The sequence below is a fragment of the Drosophila busckii genome, chromosome 2R (assembly GCF_011750605.1).
Source record: "Drosophila busckii strain San Diego stock center, stock number 13000-0081.31 chromosome 2R, ASM1175060v1, whole genome shotgun sequence".
NCBI classification, from domain to species: domain Eukaryota; kingdom Metazoa; phylum Arthropoda; class Insecta; order Diptera; family Drosophilidae; genus Drosophila; species Drosophila busckii.
This window is the reverse complement of record NC_046605.1, coordinates 17,958,815-17,975,810: the sequence shown is the minus strand read 5'-3', so window position 1 is coordinate 17,975,810 and position 16,996 is coordinate 17,958,815. Positions and strand designations below refer to the sequence as shown.

General features: G+C 39.0%; 3 protein-coding genes across 3 annotated transcripts; 1 reads left to right on the top strand and 2 right to left on the bottom strand.

Annotated features, from left to right (window-relative positions):
• Positions 1 to 249: 249 nt before the first annotated feature.
• Positions 250 to 2,889, bottom strand: LOC108595118. The gene is made up of 5 exons (XM_017980280.1): positions 2,152 to 2,889; positions 1,498 to 2,074; positions 1,362 to 1,432; positions 1,017 to 1,306; positions 250 to 953 (listed from the first exon to the last, which is right to left on the bottom strand). The coding sequence occupies exons 1-5, from the start codon at positions 2,823 to 2,825 to the stop codon at positions 706 to 708; spliced, it is 1,860 nt and encodes a 619-aa protein (XP_017835769.1). The 5' UTR covers positions 2,826 to 2,889; the 3' UTR covers positions 250 to 705.
• Positions 2,890 to 4,748: 1,859 nt separating this feature from the next.
• LOC108594695 (sodium channel protein Nach) lies at positions 4,749 to 12,623 on the bottom strand. Its single transcript, XM_017979836.1, has 9 exons — positions 12,151 to 12,623; positions 8,757 to 8,954; positions 8,407 to 8,691; positions 8,108 to 8,344; positions 6,699 to 6,853; positions 6,502 to 6,567; positions 5,958 to 6,049; positions 4,921 to 5,026; positions 4,749 to 4,858 (listed from the first exon to the last, which is right to left on the bottom strand). Exons 1-9 carry the CDS (start codon positions 12,621 to 12,623, stop codon positions 4,749 to 4,751), a joined length of 1,722 nt encoding a protein of 573 aa, XP_017835325.1.
• A 1,081-nt stretch (positions 12,624 to 13,704) lies between these two features.
• Positions 13,705 to 14,105, top strand: LOC117134702 (protein FAM76B). Its single transcript, XM_033293207.1, has one exon. It carries the CDS (start codon positions 13,757 to 13,759, stop codon positions 13,964 to 13,966), a length of 210 nt encoding a protein of 69 aa, XP_033149098.1. The 5' UTR covers positions 13,705 to 13,756; the 3' UTR covers positions 13,967 to 14,105.
• Positions 14,106 to 16,996: the final 2,891 nt, after the last annotated feature.

Genomic DNA, 16,996 nt, shown 5'->3' with positions numbered 1-16,996 from the left:
AGCTTGATTTTTTGCTGTGGGGAATTACTGGAAAAAACCCAACGTAAGTGTAAAACCCAAAACAATTAAATTAAAAAGATCACAATCAAAATTTATTAAAAATTCATGCAACTTAAATGTTATAATTAAAGCAAAGTAAACCCAGTTCCAAAATCTCGCGTTTACCTAAATAAATGAAAATAAAAACAATTGTTTATAGTAGATAAGCATATCAGTAAGTATATATATATATATATCTAAAATGATTGATTTATTTTATTTCATTTTATTTCATCGTTTTGTGTTTTTGTTGCTTCCAAAATACTTTTGTTATGCGCGATAATGTTAAATTTATGAAATAACTCTCAAGCGTTTAGGTTTTTGTCTGTTTGTCGATCTCTACTTAAGCATATGCTAGATGAACAAAACTAAATATTAATCCAAGCGAATACATACTCAAGTATCTATATGCATATAGATAAATCACACAACATTCTGCACTTTGCACTCTCACTAACGTTCGTTGTAGGCGGCTAAAAACTATATATACTATATATGGAATATATCTATGTATAACTAATTGTATGTATAGCTATGTAGATATAATTGTATAGGTAATGTGTGTAGTATGATTAACATTCTTGCGTTACTTCATTTAGCACATATTTGACTACTAAGCTTACTAATTAACCCGTTCGTGCAGCTGCTCTTAATTCACAATCAAAACTATGCCACTATATGACTATTCTTATTCAGATCTGTGAGTAATTCAGCATCTAAATCGTCCGTTTCAAGCAAATCGCCATTCAGCGAGTGTGGTATGCTAGTAGATAGAACCATGCCGCGTCCACTGCTCGTTATTGTAACTCCCCCGCTGCTGCTGGCATCTATGGAAATATCATCGGGCGGTGAATTGCGACGTCGCTCGCGTGTTATGTGTATGGCCTCATTGAACTCGTCCAGCTCATCCATGCCTGTTTCAATAGCATTGCAAATTAATCATCAAAGCAGACAGTTTCTCAAGAGTTCGAACTCACCTGCATACTTATTGCCCGCTAGCAGTAGATACTGACCCGCCCGATTGGGCCAGAGCAGTCCAGTCATCACGCAATAGGCCATGCAGTCCGCCGAGTTGGTAATGCCCTGCAGCAGCTTATATCGCCACAATGGGCTTATCTGCAACGCCACTATGGCAACAATGGGTAAATAGATAAACCAAACCAGACTCGAGGCACCCAGATGCAATAGAAAATCCAGCTTCTTGCTGGAGTGCTCATACTTCATAGTGTTGCGCAGCTCGTACAAAAACCACAACATAAATGAGGTACTAAATTAAAGAAACATTTAAGATTAAGCTAGCATTTATAGATAGTTGAACTTACCGCAGTATGAGCACAATCCAGCCAGGCCAGGTTTGATACTCGTCGATATCTGAGATGATATCCACTTCCGTCTGCAAAAACATTTCGTTAAAATTGTTTACAGCTGCTGTATAAACAATATCGTATAACAACTCACGCGATCCCAGATGTAGAGAAATACGTGGAACGCACAATATGGCACCCAAATTGACATCAATATAATCCAGCCGGTTCGACTTATTTGCTGACGCGTCACCGCCCAGCCCTTGGCCAGCAACAACAGTATTAACATAAAGGTATTGCGACTAAGTATGTCCAGCACATCGCCCGCTGCCTGCATGTTGGGTTCACCCACGCCATTGGCCGCATAGCGTATGAAATGCGCTGTTATCAAAGCCTCGCTGATAAACTCGCTGAGCAGACTGAGCGTAAAGAGTTTAGTAACCGGATGCTTCTGCAGACGCACTGCATAGATTTGCATGGGCAATAGCACAATGTAGACGAGCAGAAAGATGAGGTACATTTCCAGCAGGTTTTGCTGGTCATAAGAGTACTGAAAGGTCAGCGGATGTGCTGCCGAGTTGTTGGGATGTAGATTAACCAAGTTAATGTTATACTGCAGCGTAGTGAGAAGTGCAGTGCTGCGATTGCTCTGACGCGCCAGTTGCTCATGCGAGTGCCACTTGCAAGTGCTGTGATTACGATAACAGGCCACTAATGCCACATACCAAAAGCTAGAGGAGTAAATCAATAGATGTCGCGTCAAGCATAATCACAGCTTATATCAGTAAACAAGATAACAGCTACTTACCGCGGTTCCGCCTCCAAATTGATGACATAGGTGAACTGATGTCCAGCAATCACATTTAAAGGAGCATCCTCATCGACGCACAGCTGGCCGCGTGGACAGGGCACACGGCGTAGAAAATCTCGCTTACCCTGCGGGTTGCAGTCCGGATCGTAGACAATGCGTTGCAGATGCGAGAACATGCGCGTGCAGGCAAGTTCGCGATTTACGAAGCTGCGATTGCTATAAAATTCCACAAACGTTGCTTTGTCCAGCACGGCCAACGTCACCGGGGCACTGTATGCATCCTGGGAAGTGACATTGCCATATATATATCCATACGAAATCCCACTTAGCGGCGTGGGCGGGTCTGCCTTCTGAAAGCCAAACTTGCTGAGGAACTGAAAAAAGTCAGCCGTGTGAAATTCGCCACTAATATGCGTGGCTGGTGTCGACTGTAGTTGGAGCGCTAGCATCAATAACACCAGCAGCCAGTGTGTGCTATGGTGGTTGCTGTGGTAGGCGGGGGTTGGTGTTTTTGGCAACGTTGATGCTACGTGCATTGTAGGTCTTATCACTACTTTTGTTGCAAATACAACTGCTGCTGCTTTTTCACTACCTTGCACGCCTGCATTTATCGCTGCTGTCGTGGCAGACGTTGTGCAATTGCAGTGCCAAGGTGGCGCACTTTTGTGCATTTCGCTGTGTTTTTATAAATACAAAAAAAACACGGACTAACTCCACACAACCTTTCCTTTGAGCTACTATCGATAGCACCGATGATTGCGAAATCCAACACTATCGAAGCTGGTCACCTTACCCAGGGCAGCAAAACTTTCCTTTCTTTTTCGACTTGCCGCCTAGCGATATTATTTGAAATATGTTAATTTAATTTAATTGAATTAGACAATATATTTAAATTTTGAGCATTTCAAATATTTGTAGAGTTTTAGCAAGATGGAGAGAATGCGACTACTGCAGTAATAATACATATACAATAGACAGAGGGACGCCAAATACTTGTCGCATTTAATAGATTACCGATTACTTTTGTGGCGGCAGAGCAATAATAAGCCGCCAAGTAACGAAAATTTAATTTTCTTGCCACACCTTTTGCTAAAGATTTAATTTTTGATTTACTTTTTCAATATAATGTCACTTGTAATCTTTGCTGTTTCAATAATTCAGACTTATACGAAAATCAAACAATAGATGTCATCAATGGCGTGACGAATTATGCAACCTAACGGGCGCATTAAAACCAGAGGCACGGCATCCAACCCTTTCTACCACACAGCGCAAACAATAAATTTTAATAATTCCAAAATTTATGCCAAAAATGAGAAAAAAATTGTATTCTACCCTTTGACATTGCGTTAACTTCAAAGTCTGCAGCATTCGAATTACGTATGCTTCCCTTCGACTGGCCAATGAGTGTGCATCCCCCTATTCACAAATATACAGTATATATAATGCATGCGTTGGTGGCGACAATCCCCACATGGATTGCGGTTACCATTGATGCTATACGGCTGCTCTGCCAAGGTGCCAACGAGCTTTGCACGCTGACAATTCCTTTGAGCCTTGATCCTGTCTGCGTCTGGCAGCGGGGGAAGTGTTAAAGTGCAAAGTGTGGTTATATTTTGCATTCTTTCTTTATATTTTTGCATAAAAATATTAAAATCTGTTGTATTTACCGAGTCGTTGAAGAGCCATTGAAATGTAGATTTCTATTGTGTTTTGATTTTGTTTGGCTTAAGGGTTGCAAAAGTCATATCCTTACGCTGATTGTGGGGTAAAGTATGAGGAATTCTTAAGTAGTGTTTGTCTTTGCCTGCTAAGCTGACCCAAATATCAAACTCATTATTGATGACTTGGCACAAAAATTCATAGCAAAAGCTTACTGGCATTGGCAATGTTGACAGTTAGTGTTACTAAAATATTCGAGTTCAGTCATATGTGCAAAATATGTAACAACAAACGTCAATACGAGTGTAAGCAATTTTAGCGAGGGTAGTTTGTAATAACTATGGCTATAAGGAATATGTCCAGCACAACTCCTATGACTCACCCCTATGACCCGAAAAACAAAAGTCACATTTTGAGTCGAATAAACAATTCAACGATCAGCACAACTTGCCATTCTAAATTATTTGCCAAAAGCGAGCAACAAATAATAAATAAATGATTGTGCCCCATGCCCCATAAAAAATCGACAAGGTTGGCAAAAATACAATGCACAAAGTAATTTTAGGCGTACAATTCGAACTAGCGACTGGTTAGACTTCATAACGACTGATGTCCAGCTCCAGACAGAAACAGTTCATTGAAATGCCAGGCGACGAGCGTTGAGCACAATGAAAATGTTTGAGATAGCACAAAGACCATACAAGTGGGGTGGCAAGGACTCGCATTTGGGATAGAGGGGTCTTCGATGATTTCTGCTAACTTTGCACAATTGTACTTTATTATTGATTAGGCGCGTTTGTTTAGCTTTGGTCAATAAAAACGAACATTTTTCGGTTTGAGCGTCATTAAGCTGCAAAATTATTATTAAGGGTTAATTTAAAGCAAATGAGAATATATTTTATTAAGGGTAAGTTTATATATTATTTTAGGTTTCAATTAAATAACATGCGTCGTATCAAGCGTGCTGTAAAATAATAAACAATTTCTGTAAAGCTTAGAGCACTACAGCCCAAGAAGAAGCCCACCAGACCGCCAATGTAAACTGAGGAGGAAAAGTAATATTAATAGTTAAGCTGCAAATGCAAATCTCAAAGAAAGTCTTACCCAAGACATCCGCAAAGGAGAAGAGCACATCTCGGCGCAGCTGCATTTTGGGATAATCAATAATGCCCCATTGTAAATTAGCGCCCAGGAACCAGACGCGCGACCTCTAAGTGAGTAGAAGAGAGTGAAAGAGAGATACACAGAAAAAAATTATAAAATATAGCAATAAATTTAATAATATATGCACTATTTTTTAAATATAAATTTAATTTGCTTTAATAAATATAGGAATTTGTCATTATTATTTTTTTTATTTAATATTATATATTTTTTTCAGTTGTGTGTGCAAATAGCAGCGGCAACAACATCATAACAGGCCAAGTAAGCTGAAATTATTATTAAATGCAAAAACTTTGGCCACATCCAGCGTGAACAGAGCAGCGCTGAAAGTTAAACAAAAACTTTACAGTTGCCGACGCGGGCCGAACTGAAATAATTGCATATTTCAAGGCGTTGTGCCAGCGACGAACTTTTGTGCTTATTATTTTTTACTGCCACTGCGTGAAACAACAACAAAAACAAGAATTTTTGGGTGTTTGCTCAAGTTCAAATAGCCAAGTAAGGAAGAAGATACATGGTGATTCTCTTTAGACCCTGTACAAATTTAAAAATTGCTTGAGATTTGCGTATAATGTGCAGAAAGAGGCGTGGCAGACTAAACCTATGAATTGAGTCCATCTATCAGTCTTGGTTGTATATTCTAATTACAGTTTAGTCTTACACAGTCGGAGTATTTGATTTTATATAGTATATAAGAAGTTGAGAGTTTATTCCCCGCACATTCCGGAATATTTTCAAATTTCCCTTCATTTGTTTAAATGATCACAATGAACAGAGTCTCACACTGCTTGTTATGCCGGACTGTACTTTGCGTCTTTCTTTTTAGTTGAAATCATTTTGTCGAGTTTTAACGAGCGCTAGATGGCGCTGCTTGGGTTGTAAACATTTTTAAAGCCCATTGTCTAAAATGGCAAAGTTCCGTTTTTTTTGTGCTTTTGTTTAGCGTTTATTTTTATTGTAATGAAGATGCTACTTACATAGGATTGTACAAAAAAGTTGGAATCATCACAGTTGGACAAGCAATTGCAATTGATTTTATATTTATCCGATTTCAATGAGATTATTTCGCCTGATGTAAAAAAGAAAATATTTGTGGTAAAATTTTAGCGAAATATAAAAAAAGATAATATACCAACTGTAAAAAGCACAACTAAGATATTTTGCAAATATTTAATTAACACTATTTACTTAATTGTTTTTAATGCAACCTTTTAACATAGTATTTATTTTCACAACATATTTAATGCCACTCCGTAGCTTCATCCGAAGTGCAAACAATTTTCAATATTAATACCCAACTGGCTGCATTAATATCCAGACACACATAATTTCCTTTTTTTGCACACTGACCAACTTCAACTACACAAATTATAGTCACGTACTGCATTAAAATATTAAAAAATATTTATATGCTGATGAAATTTGCAGCAACAACAAAAGCGTATTTTAATACAAACGCAAATATTTGCATGTGCGACGAATTTACATTAAAAACAAATGAGAAAAAAAATAAGTGCTCACGTTTAATTTTGGCCAGGCAGCCAATGCCTTCCAGGCCGCATATGGGCAAGCGACGTCCATTTCGCACTGAAAAAAAAGGACAAAAAGGGAGACAGAGAGATAGAGACTATTAAAGCAAATTTGCGAGGCGTTAAGCGACCAATTAAGTGCCAACTATGTTAGTACAAGGATATGCAAAAGGATGCGAAAATGCTTACAGCGATTGCGATAGAAGTGCGGCACACAGCCGCAGACTCGTAAGGCGAAGAACATTCGACACTCGGAGAGGCACAAGCCAAAGCTATAGATTGGCACAGTCTGCATATCTTCGGCCTCATACTGAAAGCGACACTGCCGCTGCTTAGTGGTAAAACTGTAAGTAAATAAAAAAAATAATTTAATTAAGCTATTAAACCGCTACAAGGAGAGAACTACGATGGGCTCATCGATTTGGCTGCAATTTGCATATGTTGTAGCCTTATATATATTAAGTGGTTCCTTATACTGCCTTTACGCGACGGCAAAGGCTTCGTCCTTAAAACGCATTTAAATTTTGGCCTTACTTTCCTAAATTGCAACAAGTTCTGGTAATTTAAACATCTAAAGCAGACTAGTCGTTAGAGCAGCAACAAACTGATGCAAGGATGCTGCCTCCTGTGGTTGCTACTAAGGCTGCTTCGGCTGATGAAATTATCTTAATTTATTGAAGATTATATATACAAGGACCAGCTCTGCCAGTTTAACAATTAAGTTGCTATTTCTGGCAACTATGAAATGAATTAGCAACTTTTTTTTTTCCTGTATCAATTTAAGCAACTTTGTAAAAAAAAAGATTTTTTTTAGTATTCGTTCGCATTTTAGCTTCTTTTATACCTTTGTGAAGTGGATTGAAAAAATTACGATTAGAAAGACATCGGAACTTGTAATTAACTCATTTGCTCATTTGGTAAATGTACTCATATCATATACCTCTTTGACTTTTGTATGTGCGCATGTGTAAAAGCAGATGAGCAGCTGAACTCATGCAACTCTTGCTGTCTTTGTTTTGCTTGCCAAAGTCGACTGCGCTGCTTCCATGCATATTTTAATTTCGGCTTCGACTGCTGAGAGTGTAAAACCAAAATGGCGGCGTTGTCAAATTGCATTGGCGGCCTCTTTGACTTTTGTATGTGCGCATGTGTAAAAGCAGATAAGCAGCTTAATCTACTCAGCTATTGATGTCTCTGTCTTGCTTGCTGCCAAAGTCAGCTGCGCTGCTTCCATGCATGCGTATAACCAAAATGGCGGCGATGACAAATTGCATTAGCGCCAGTGCTGTCAGATTAGCAATTAAATTGCTAAATTAAGCAATTAAGTTGAAAGGTTATAATAAATAGATCATCCTATAATACTTTCAATCGTATAATAAGAGAAAATAATAATTAGTCATAATAATAAACTCAAATGGCTAGATGGCCACTTAGGTTTACAATTATATTAACAATTCATATGATATGTAAAACAAATCCAGATTTGGTTAAAGCCAGCAGTGTTGCTTCTAATGCCAATGCTTTATATATTTTTCTCGAAACTTATATTTTGCTATACTTACTTTTGTATATCAAATTGACTCAAAGGATCTACTCACGCTCTGGCCTCTTCGTTCGTGTAAATCTCCAGGGCAATTAGTTCCACTGTGGTATAATCACTTTCAGGAAAGGTATAGCGTTGCTTAGATATGTTGGGCACATCGCCTGCACCATGAAAGTAAACATCATAGGCTGTGGATAAATTGATAATCTGCGCATAGATTTCGCCATCCAAGGGATGCACTGTAACCCGATCGCCATGATCCAAAATGCTCCAATCATTCGACCGCCAATAGCTGCAAATATAAAAACACTTTATTATTTATTCGTAAGGAAGTTTTGTATATTTGCCAATTACTCAAAGCTATTGTATTGGGCTACGAGCGAGTTAACCGAATGACAAATACCAAACTCCGTTTGTGTTTCATAGATGAACATTTTGACGGCGGCGCCGCTGCTGATTTCCGGCTCAAAAGCCCATTTCAAGTCATAGAGTATATCCAAATATTTGCCGCTGTCAATGCCAAACGATTTGTTCAGCGGCAAACTTTCCAAATTGTCATATGTGAGACTAGCAAGTTTTACAATAAAATCACGGAAATCCTCTTTATCCTCCTCATCCTCAAAGTGCTCGCTATGAGCGCTGTCCATGGAAAAGAAACAATCGCACATATGAATGCATATAATGGGAAAAGTCTCTGAGCTTACATCATATAGTCCTCCACTTTGAGTTCATCAATGCGCTTATGGGGACAGACTGTCAGTGAGGGGAAGCTGGTATTCCACACCAGTTTGTTGCGATCCATCGAGATGACCATGGGCGAGGTCTGAAAGCGTTGCCAAGTGCGATGACTCAACGAGATGATGCTGAAGAGCGCAACAATGATGAAGGCAAACCAGAGCATGCTATTAAAATATTAAAAAGAATAGCAAGTCTCATGCCAGATGATAAACGAGTGTGAAGAAAATTTATATTTCTACGATTCTTTTTTCATTTCGCATTTGTCGTGTGCATTGTGGCAATGCACATAAAAATCTATTGCGTGTAAATTTTTGGTAGCAAGAATTATGGCCAACTTTTTGGCCAAAGAGTCAATGAACGGCTGGCGACACAACCCTTTACGGAAAAGCGCGACAGACAAAATGGACACACACACACATATGCACACACACACACAGACAGGAGTAGTGGAAATCCTTGCTGTCATCACACAATGATGACATTTTAACGCAGGCAATGGCTCACACACACAGAATGGCCGCGGCCTTAACAGCTACTTGGCTTTTTATTTGTATACACTTTGATATCTTAGGGTGTATTAATGTTGTCGAAAGGTATGTCGTCATTTACAGACAAGCTGTTTGAATAAGTCCGACTAACTTCATGAGCTGCATGATCTCAGAGATCTTCAGCTACCAAATGTAGCTGCTTCAATATCAGATCGAGTCTGTTTTAAGTTTCTAAACTTTCTAATTGCAAAAGATTAGCTTTATAATTGCAACACTTATGTGTGATTTAATTGTTTAAAAAAGTTTAGAGATATTCATTCGTTTGTCGCACTTCTGAACTCAAAGTGTATACGATGTTTGCTGCTTTCAACTTTAATTACACGCTTGCTTTTTTTTAATTTACAAAAATATTTCACTTTAAATTATTTGAAATAGTCAGTCGGTTTGTTTTTATGACGAAACTTGGCATGCAAAAATGTTTGCTACCAAAAATTCTTTTCTACATATTATTACATCGTAAATGTCATATATGTCAGTCGCTGTCTGGCTGTCTATCTGTCTGTCTGTCTGTCGCTCCGTCATTTGGCATTTGCTTTCTCTTTTGCCTTTGCTTTGTTTCATCATCTTGTCAGCACTCATATGAGCTCCATATATGAAATTTGTGCGTGAATGAAGCTCAGTGATGCATGCGCATGTTGAATTAAGTGATATATGTAAGGATGCTGAGGGGGGTATAAGTCTATAGTTTTCCACAGACATGTCGGCATGTTTTGCTACCATTTACAGCTTACAGCTGCTATAAGCAGTGCTCTGGCATTCATTTCAAAAATTAAAGTACATTTTTTTCAGTGCGTCAAGTAAAAGTGAAGCCGTTCCATGAAGTTGGGAGTAGGTTACGCCAGCTTTATGAAATGTATTCACTTATTTGAAGCAGCACTTATGATAATATGATATATAATATCTATAACGCATACCTGGAATTCCTACAAAGCCTACAGCTAAGTGCAAAGAGTTTCGACCATGGATCAGATTTTATATGTGCACATTTTATTATTTATTAACCTAAGAAATAATTCTTGAGCGTGCTAAGCTGATAATAATTTAAAAACGTATTAAGCAATCAAATGGCTTCGTTTAAGCAACTTGTATTCCTGGTTATGAAACCAACTACAAACTCATTTAGTTTAAGAAGTAGAGTAGGACTGACTTGAATATAATTTCTTATATATTTTATGTTATTATATTGCTTACAGCTTTTAGCTATTTTAACAACAATTCTAATTTGTAGCAAAATTTAATACAAGCTTCTAAAAAGTTCGTTGTTATAATTATTAGAATTTCTAACTAATCTACAAAACTGTTGAAAAGGCTTTTACTATTTTGTACTAACATCGCTCATTACCCATGAAATACAGTTATGTATTTGTAACTTGGCTACGCTAATATATCATAATTATTGTTAGTTTGCGAGTCGCTTAGTCGTTATTTATTTTTTGTTGGCGACATTCAACTTTTTGCGCTTTTGAAGTAAAATAATTTTTATGCTATGACCCGTAGATCTAAATAAATCAAAGTGAAGTGCATGAATAAAAATGGTCATGAATAAACCAAAATTGAAGCAATCACAAATCATTTTGTTATGGAGGAGTGAGTTACGCAGAGGTGTTTGGATTTTTGCTGGGGGGAGGGGGAGGTGGAGGTTGTATTAATTATAGCCAAGCTTTGCGTGCTGCACACAATTTCCACTCACTCCCCTCTCGCTCACGCTCTACACGCGCCAGCATATGGAAACACCTGTCACTTTCAGTCAAACACACACACACACACACACAGAGAGACACACTCATACATATATACACAAATTGTAATAGAGCTGGGCAGCTGTAGTTGCTATTGGAGTGCGGAGTCTGCGTCTGGCGTAGTGTCAGGACTGGGCTATGTTATCCACTAATTAACCCTCAGCTGCTGGTTTCGGCTTTGGTCCATTTTTATTATGCTGACAGTAGAGACATATGGAGCTACTCTGCCTCCTCCTCCTCCAGCACTCTTGGCCACTTGGAGTGTGTGTTACCAATTTAAGCCTTGCCAGGCATGCGGTGTAATCCTGTTTGTCATGTCATGTCAGTTTTAAGGATTTATTGCCTCGCACCACAAATTCCAGCAAACGGCAAAACAAATCCAAGCGCAAACATGCACAAAAATTTATTTCTCGTGTCTAGAATTGGGCAGCAGCCCACTCCCACTCCCACTCCCACACTCACCACCCCCTTCATCAGCTAAGCGGTCAAAACGTCACTGATATGTAGCTTTGGATGCTGCACGTGCGAGTGCTTTAGAGTATTTTAAGGCCTTGACTTACAGTTTTTGTAGGCTTAAGTTTGCACTTTCCAAAACTTTGCTAAACCGACCGAGCAGCGAAAGTGAAAGCAGCATGAAAGTTTTGGCGGCTGCGGCTTTAGTTTAATTAAGGTTGCAAATTAATTGCTTGGAAAAGTTTATTATTAAAATGTGGCTTGTTGCCTGGTTGAGCTGATGGCAAGTAGTTGCTAAGTGGAAAAGAGTTAAAGGTCCTTTACTTCCCAAAGCAATAGACAACTGAGAAAGAATGAAGCAAGCGATTGATTGGAAGATCGTTCAGAGGCGACACAGGTAAGAAGAGGCAATTAAAATAATAAATATACTAAGAATATGGAACCAGCTTCGCTTTATGAAATCAGCTCCACCACAACCACAAATGCTGCTTTGCTTACTCAAAAACTACACATCGGCGACATTGGCAATTGATTTTCAAAAGCATTGCCGCATTGCGTTGACAGCAACGGGGGATTGATACGAAATCCTGGCTGCCTTAGAGTGGAAACCAAAAACTCACCGCTCGACAAAGTTCAGACCGAATTTGGCCATATAGACAAAGCCATGTATGGAGGAGCCCTGCAGAAACTCAATTATGAACGCTTGCAACTTGGCCAGGCACACAGTGCCGCTTGCTCTGTGGTCATCTTGCTCCTCTGCCCCATCCCGTTCCCCTGCGCCTTCGCAGTTCGCTCGCCGGAGTGTGCGCTGCCAAAGCGCCGGACGCCGAATACTGCGCACGCTGCGCGGCGGCGGCTTACGCTGACTAATGGCAATGTGTTCATCATTAGCATTTCCATTTCCATTTCCATTTGCCGTTCTCGTCAGCGTACTAAGCAAGCTGCGATTATGCTGATGATGCCGCTGGGCCGTGCCGGGAAAAAGCAGCAAGCCTGGACCAGCTTTAGCTCGTGTCGCCTCGCTGTCCATTGATGTCAATGGTGGCGAGTTCTCGTAGGCTGCGTTTTTCAATTCGTTGGAGACTTCTTGCATTTTACCTGAAATTATAAAGCAGTGAGTGCTCGTGTTCGTTCTTAATGCGCTTTTAATAAACATTTTCATCACTATAATCCGTTTAATATAATTATTTGCACATTATAATTCACAACTGCTCTTTATAGCGCTGTCGTGCTCCACGTCAAACAGACATATGTCAGTCTTTTATATATTGTAAATCAGTTTACTCTTCATTAAGCATGAATACGTTGTTTTAAATATGCGCTCAATGCAATTTCTGGTCATTTCTTTTTTTAAGCCTTCTGCCCACCTCGGGCGCACATGATAAATCATTATTGCGTTTTTAATGCCATGTAATGTATGTCAATATGTTCATAGCCTGCGTACTTGTTCAACAAATGGTCTGTGATGATGTCAAATGAATGCCTTGTTCCTTGCCTCAAAGGCAAGGATGTGTCATTTAACAAATAAGCGATGCCTGATCGACTTTAACCAAACGCTTATGGCATACCCTAATGTTATATAGTTTAATTTTCTACATTGCTTCTAATTGTCATTGCTTTTTATTAAGTTAATTTCTGTTGGAATTTTATAACCAGAGTAGAAGCAAACCAAATGATCCCTTGATTTCAAAATTTGTATGTCAAGTCAATTTTTTAAAGCTTGTGGAACTGTTGGATTCCTAAGTCAGTGCACGCTTTAGTTATTAACAATTCAAAGTTTTATTTCATGGCATTTGTTAAGCAAACTGGGGCTGAACATTTTATTACTTATCTGAAGTATAAAATCGTAAATTGTAATAAAGCACTTAATTTATAATTTATATTTATATTTACAAATATATTGTGTATAGCATATTTAGAAAATTATTTAATTGCTAAAAACTTTTATATTTAAAAATGTTGGCTATGTTGGAATTACTTCATACTAATGTTTTTTTTAAGAAAATGCTTGGATGCTTGAAGAAAAACCTTAGAAATTAATGGATTGTCTAAAAGCAAATGCAAAGCTGAATATATTTATATTTAAATAAATAAATCAGCTCTGCTTGGAGAAGACTGCTCGCTTTAATAATCGCATAGCCTACAAAGTAGCCGGCAAAGAAATTGAAAATATATCTGTCAATTGCTTAAATCTAGTGAATTACTTGCTGTTCAAAAAGTTATTTAATGGATATGCGTTTGTATTTGTGCAGCAAGTGCTGCCGGCGCTGCTTATGGGATGAACTATCGGATCAGGAGCATCGCTGTCAACGCTGCCGACTGCCGGACAAGGACTGCATCATTTGTAATCGCAGATTCGAGCCACGAGAACACAACGAGCAGCATTGCAACCGCTGTGCATTTCACATGAAGCGCTACAGCAAGCCGTACTTATAATAATCAGCCGATGTAAAATCGAACTTTAAGCAAACAATTGTACATCAATAATTTACATCAAGCAAATGAGAGTAACCAGAGCAACTGCACTGGATGCACTGAGAGCAAAGTCTTTCTCACCGCTGCTATTGAGGTAATATTTTTGAGCTATACAATTCTTAACTTACAAGTATGTTAAAAAGGATTGTTTATAATTTTTAATAAACTAGCTGCTTGCACATGAAATTTTTGCTAAAAACGGATGCAATATATATATTTTTATTTTAAAATTTGTAGCTGTGACTTGGCTACGCTTATATAACAAAGTTATTTAGTTTGCGAGTCGCTTAGTCGTCATTTATGATTCAACTTTTTGCGCTTTTGACATGAAATCAAAGTAAACTTAATAGATTATACAAAAGCGAATACCAAGTTGTTTATTTTTGTATTTAAATAAATAAATCAGCTCTGCCTGGAGAAGACTGCTTGCTTCACTTTGAAAAAACTTATAGCCTACAAAGTAGTTTGCAACGAAATTCAATTGCTTGAAAATCATTTTACTTGCTGTTAAAAAAGTTATTTAATGGATCTGCGTTTGTATTTGTGCAGCAAGTGCTGCCAGCGCTGCTTGTGGGATGAGCTGTCGGATCAGGAGCATCGCTGTCAACGCTGCCGCCTGCCGGACAAGGGCTGCATCATTTGCTGTCGCAGATTCGAGCCACGCGAGGTCAACGAGCAGCATTGCAAGCGCTGTGATTTTCACGTGGTGCGGCATGTGACGGATCAGACGCCGCCGCCGCCGCTGAGCTTGGAGCTGGAGCAGGACTCGGATGCAGAGCTGGAGCTGGCGATGGCTGTGCCGCGTCCGGTGCCGCCGCCATACGAGCGCGATGAATCGCCCATAAGGCAGCATTCGGTGGCGCAACGCTGGGAGCAGATCAAGCAAGCGATTGGCATATAGAATTGTAATTTTAAATAAATCGCTCAACTGGCTGCCATTAACTTGAAGCGCTGCAGCAAGCTGTACTTATTATAATCAGCGTCTGTAAAATCGAACTGGCCATTGGGCCTTAAGGCAAACAATTGTGCGGCATGTTGCATGCAACATCAAAAGGTTTTTGCGCCGAGCACACAGTGCACAGTGCTTAAACTGGATTAAAATTTCATTTAAATTTGCATTTAAATGAGTGCAGCCGCATTCAAAGTGAATGCTTCGACCTCGCTTCGGTCCAGCTGCCCAGCCGCCCAGCATCTGAGAATCAGCTCTTTGTGCTGCAGCGAGACAGACGCAGGGCATTGAGGCCGCCGCCCACATGAGCTACATTAAAAACGGGCTTACATACTTTTATTTATTTATTTTTTCTTTTACATGGCCAGTTGATTACCTTTGCCAGCTGATATGCGCTGTGACCAGTGGGCGTGGCCGCGTGGGTGGCGTTTATAGCTCAAGCAGGCTCCGCTGATCTGCTACTGCCTTTTAATAAGCCCTATTTAAATATGTATATTTTACAATTAAATAAACGTGCTTTATGCTCTTGCGCTGCTGCAAACTGAAGGCAAGCAGGAGTATGTTAATTAAATTGCCTAAAGGACATTTTAATTGGCCTTCACTTTTGTGGGCCAAGCGGCGGCTTTAAGTGCTCGCAATGCAGTGGCGATTTAATTTATTATATTATTTTATTATTATTTATATTATTATTATTTATAATTATTAAAATATTTATATACACACACACTTGCATTTTCGTTTGTTGTTTGCTGTTTGTTTAGCGAACTAACAAATTTTCCAATTTGTTTCTTGATTTTTTTTCACGCCAATTTCTTGGCATCGCCGCCTTTGTGGCTGCTGACATTTGTTTTATTTATTCGGTTTTATGTTTTTGTCTGACTGTTTGTCTGACTGTCTATCTGTTATAGCCACCCTATTGCCTATTGCGCTTTGTTCTACGGCGGGTTGCGTGAAATCACGAATGAATGAATGACTGCCCCAGCAACCGCCATGAATATTCATGGGCAATGCCACTAGAAACAACAGCTAGCAACACAGCTTGCATTTCCGCCAACAATTCACAGCGTCCACACAGCGGCAGTTACAACAAATTCAGAGCATCGCGACGCTTCGATGCTCTATCAATGCATAAAAATATGAAAATAATAAAAGTTCACTGCACGTTGGCCAATTGAAATTCTAGCGCTTTTCAAATGCTTTGACATTTCTATTGCTTTGCTTAAATATCTTGCAGAACATTCAGCGTTCAGTTTAAGCTTCGATGCAATATTTTATCTATAAGTTGCTGCTGTGGCGCAGCTGTTGCTTGGCAAGATGTTGCAAATTGCTTGGTTGCATGTTGCTGCTGTTATTGTTGCCTTAGCCAACATTGTGCGGTTGTGTGTGTGTGTGTATGTGCCACAGTTTCTTGCGCTGTAAAGTAGGCAAGTAGTTTTTGCTGATATTGAACAGGAAATTTAATTCACCCCAGCGATCTCCCTACTCGCAAGATCTCCTTTTTTTTTTTTTTTTTTTCATCTTTTAGATTCTGAGTAATCTTTATTATTATTTTATTATTCCTGGGAATCGTGCGTTGATGACATGAACTAAGTGGGATAAACTATATAACATTACAAAAAGGGTAATAGGAGTTTGCGAGTAGGAGATCGTGGGATGGAAGATTCCTAGTTACCTTTGTTGTTTAATTGTTTTAAGTTTTAGTCCCATAGGTTATGTTCATACGAGACTGAACGATTCCCAGTGAATAAATGAAATAAAAAAAAAAAAAAAAGGAAATTTAATTAAATGCGCTTTTGTTATCAGGCCATAATTTAGTATGGACCACACAACTTACAGTTGCCTGGCTGGATGAACTGCTTTGGTGTCACTCTGCTCTGGTCTGTAGTTCCCGTTACGGCGCTTGCTAACGAACTGTAACTGTAATCACCGGACCTGCTGCACTTGACTTTTGTACATTTCGGTCATTTGTGTTTTAAACCAACACATTTTTGGTAGCCTACAGTTGGCCCTCTCATGAGAAACTTGTCAGCTGCTCGATTCGT

Excerpts from the sequence above, each read along its gene's own strand:
- LOC108595118 (XM_017980280.1), bottom strand. The coding sequence starts at position 2,825 with ATGCACAAAAGTGCGCCACCTTGGCACTGCAATTGCACAACGTCTGCC. Across the intron at positions 2,075-2,151 it reads AATTTGGAGGCGGAACCGCG|CTTTTGGTATGTGGCATTAG; the intron begins GTAAGTAGCTGT and ends TTACTCCTCTAG. Across the intron at positions 1,433-1,497 it reads TTCTCTACATCTGGGATCGC|ACGGAAGTGGATATCATCTC; the intron begins GTGAGTTGTTAT and ends ATGTTTTTGCAG.
- LOC108594695 (XM_017979836.1), bottom strand. The coding sequence starts at position 12,623 with ATGCAAGAAGTCTCCAACGAATTGAAAAACGCAGCCTACGAGAACTCG. Across the intron at positions 6,854-8,107 it reads ACGAACGAAGAGGCCAGAGC|TTTTACCACTAAGCAGCGGC; the intron begins GTGAGTAGATCC and ends ATTTACTTACAG. Across the intron at positions 5,027-5,957 it reads ACTTTTTTGTACAATCCTAT|AGGTCGCGCGTCTGGTTCCT; the intron begins GTAAGTAGCATC and ends CTACTCACTTAG.
- LOC117134702 (XM_033293207.1), top strand. The coding sequence starts at position 13,757 with ATGGATATGCGTTTGTATTTGTGCAGCAAGTGCTGCCGGCGCTGCTTA.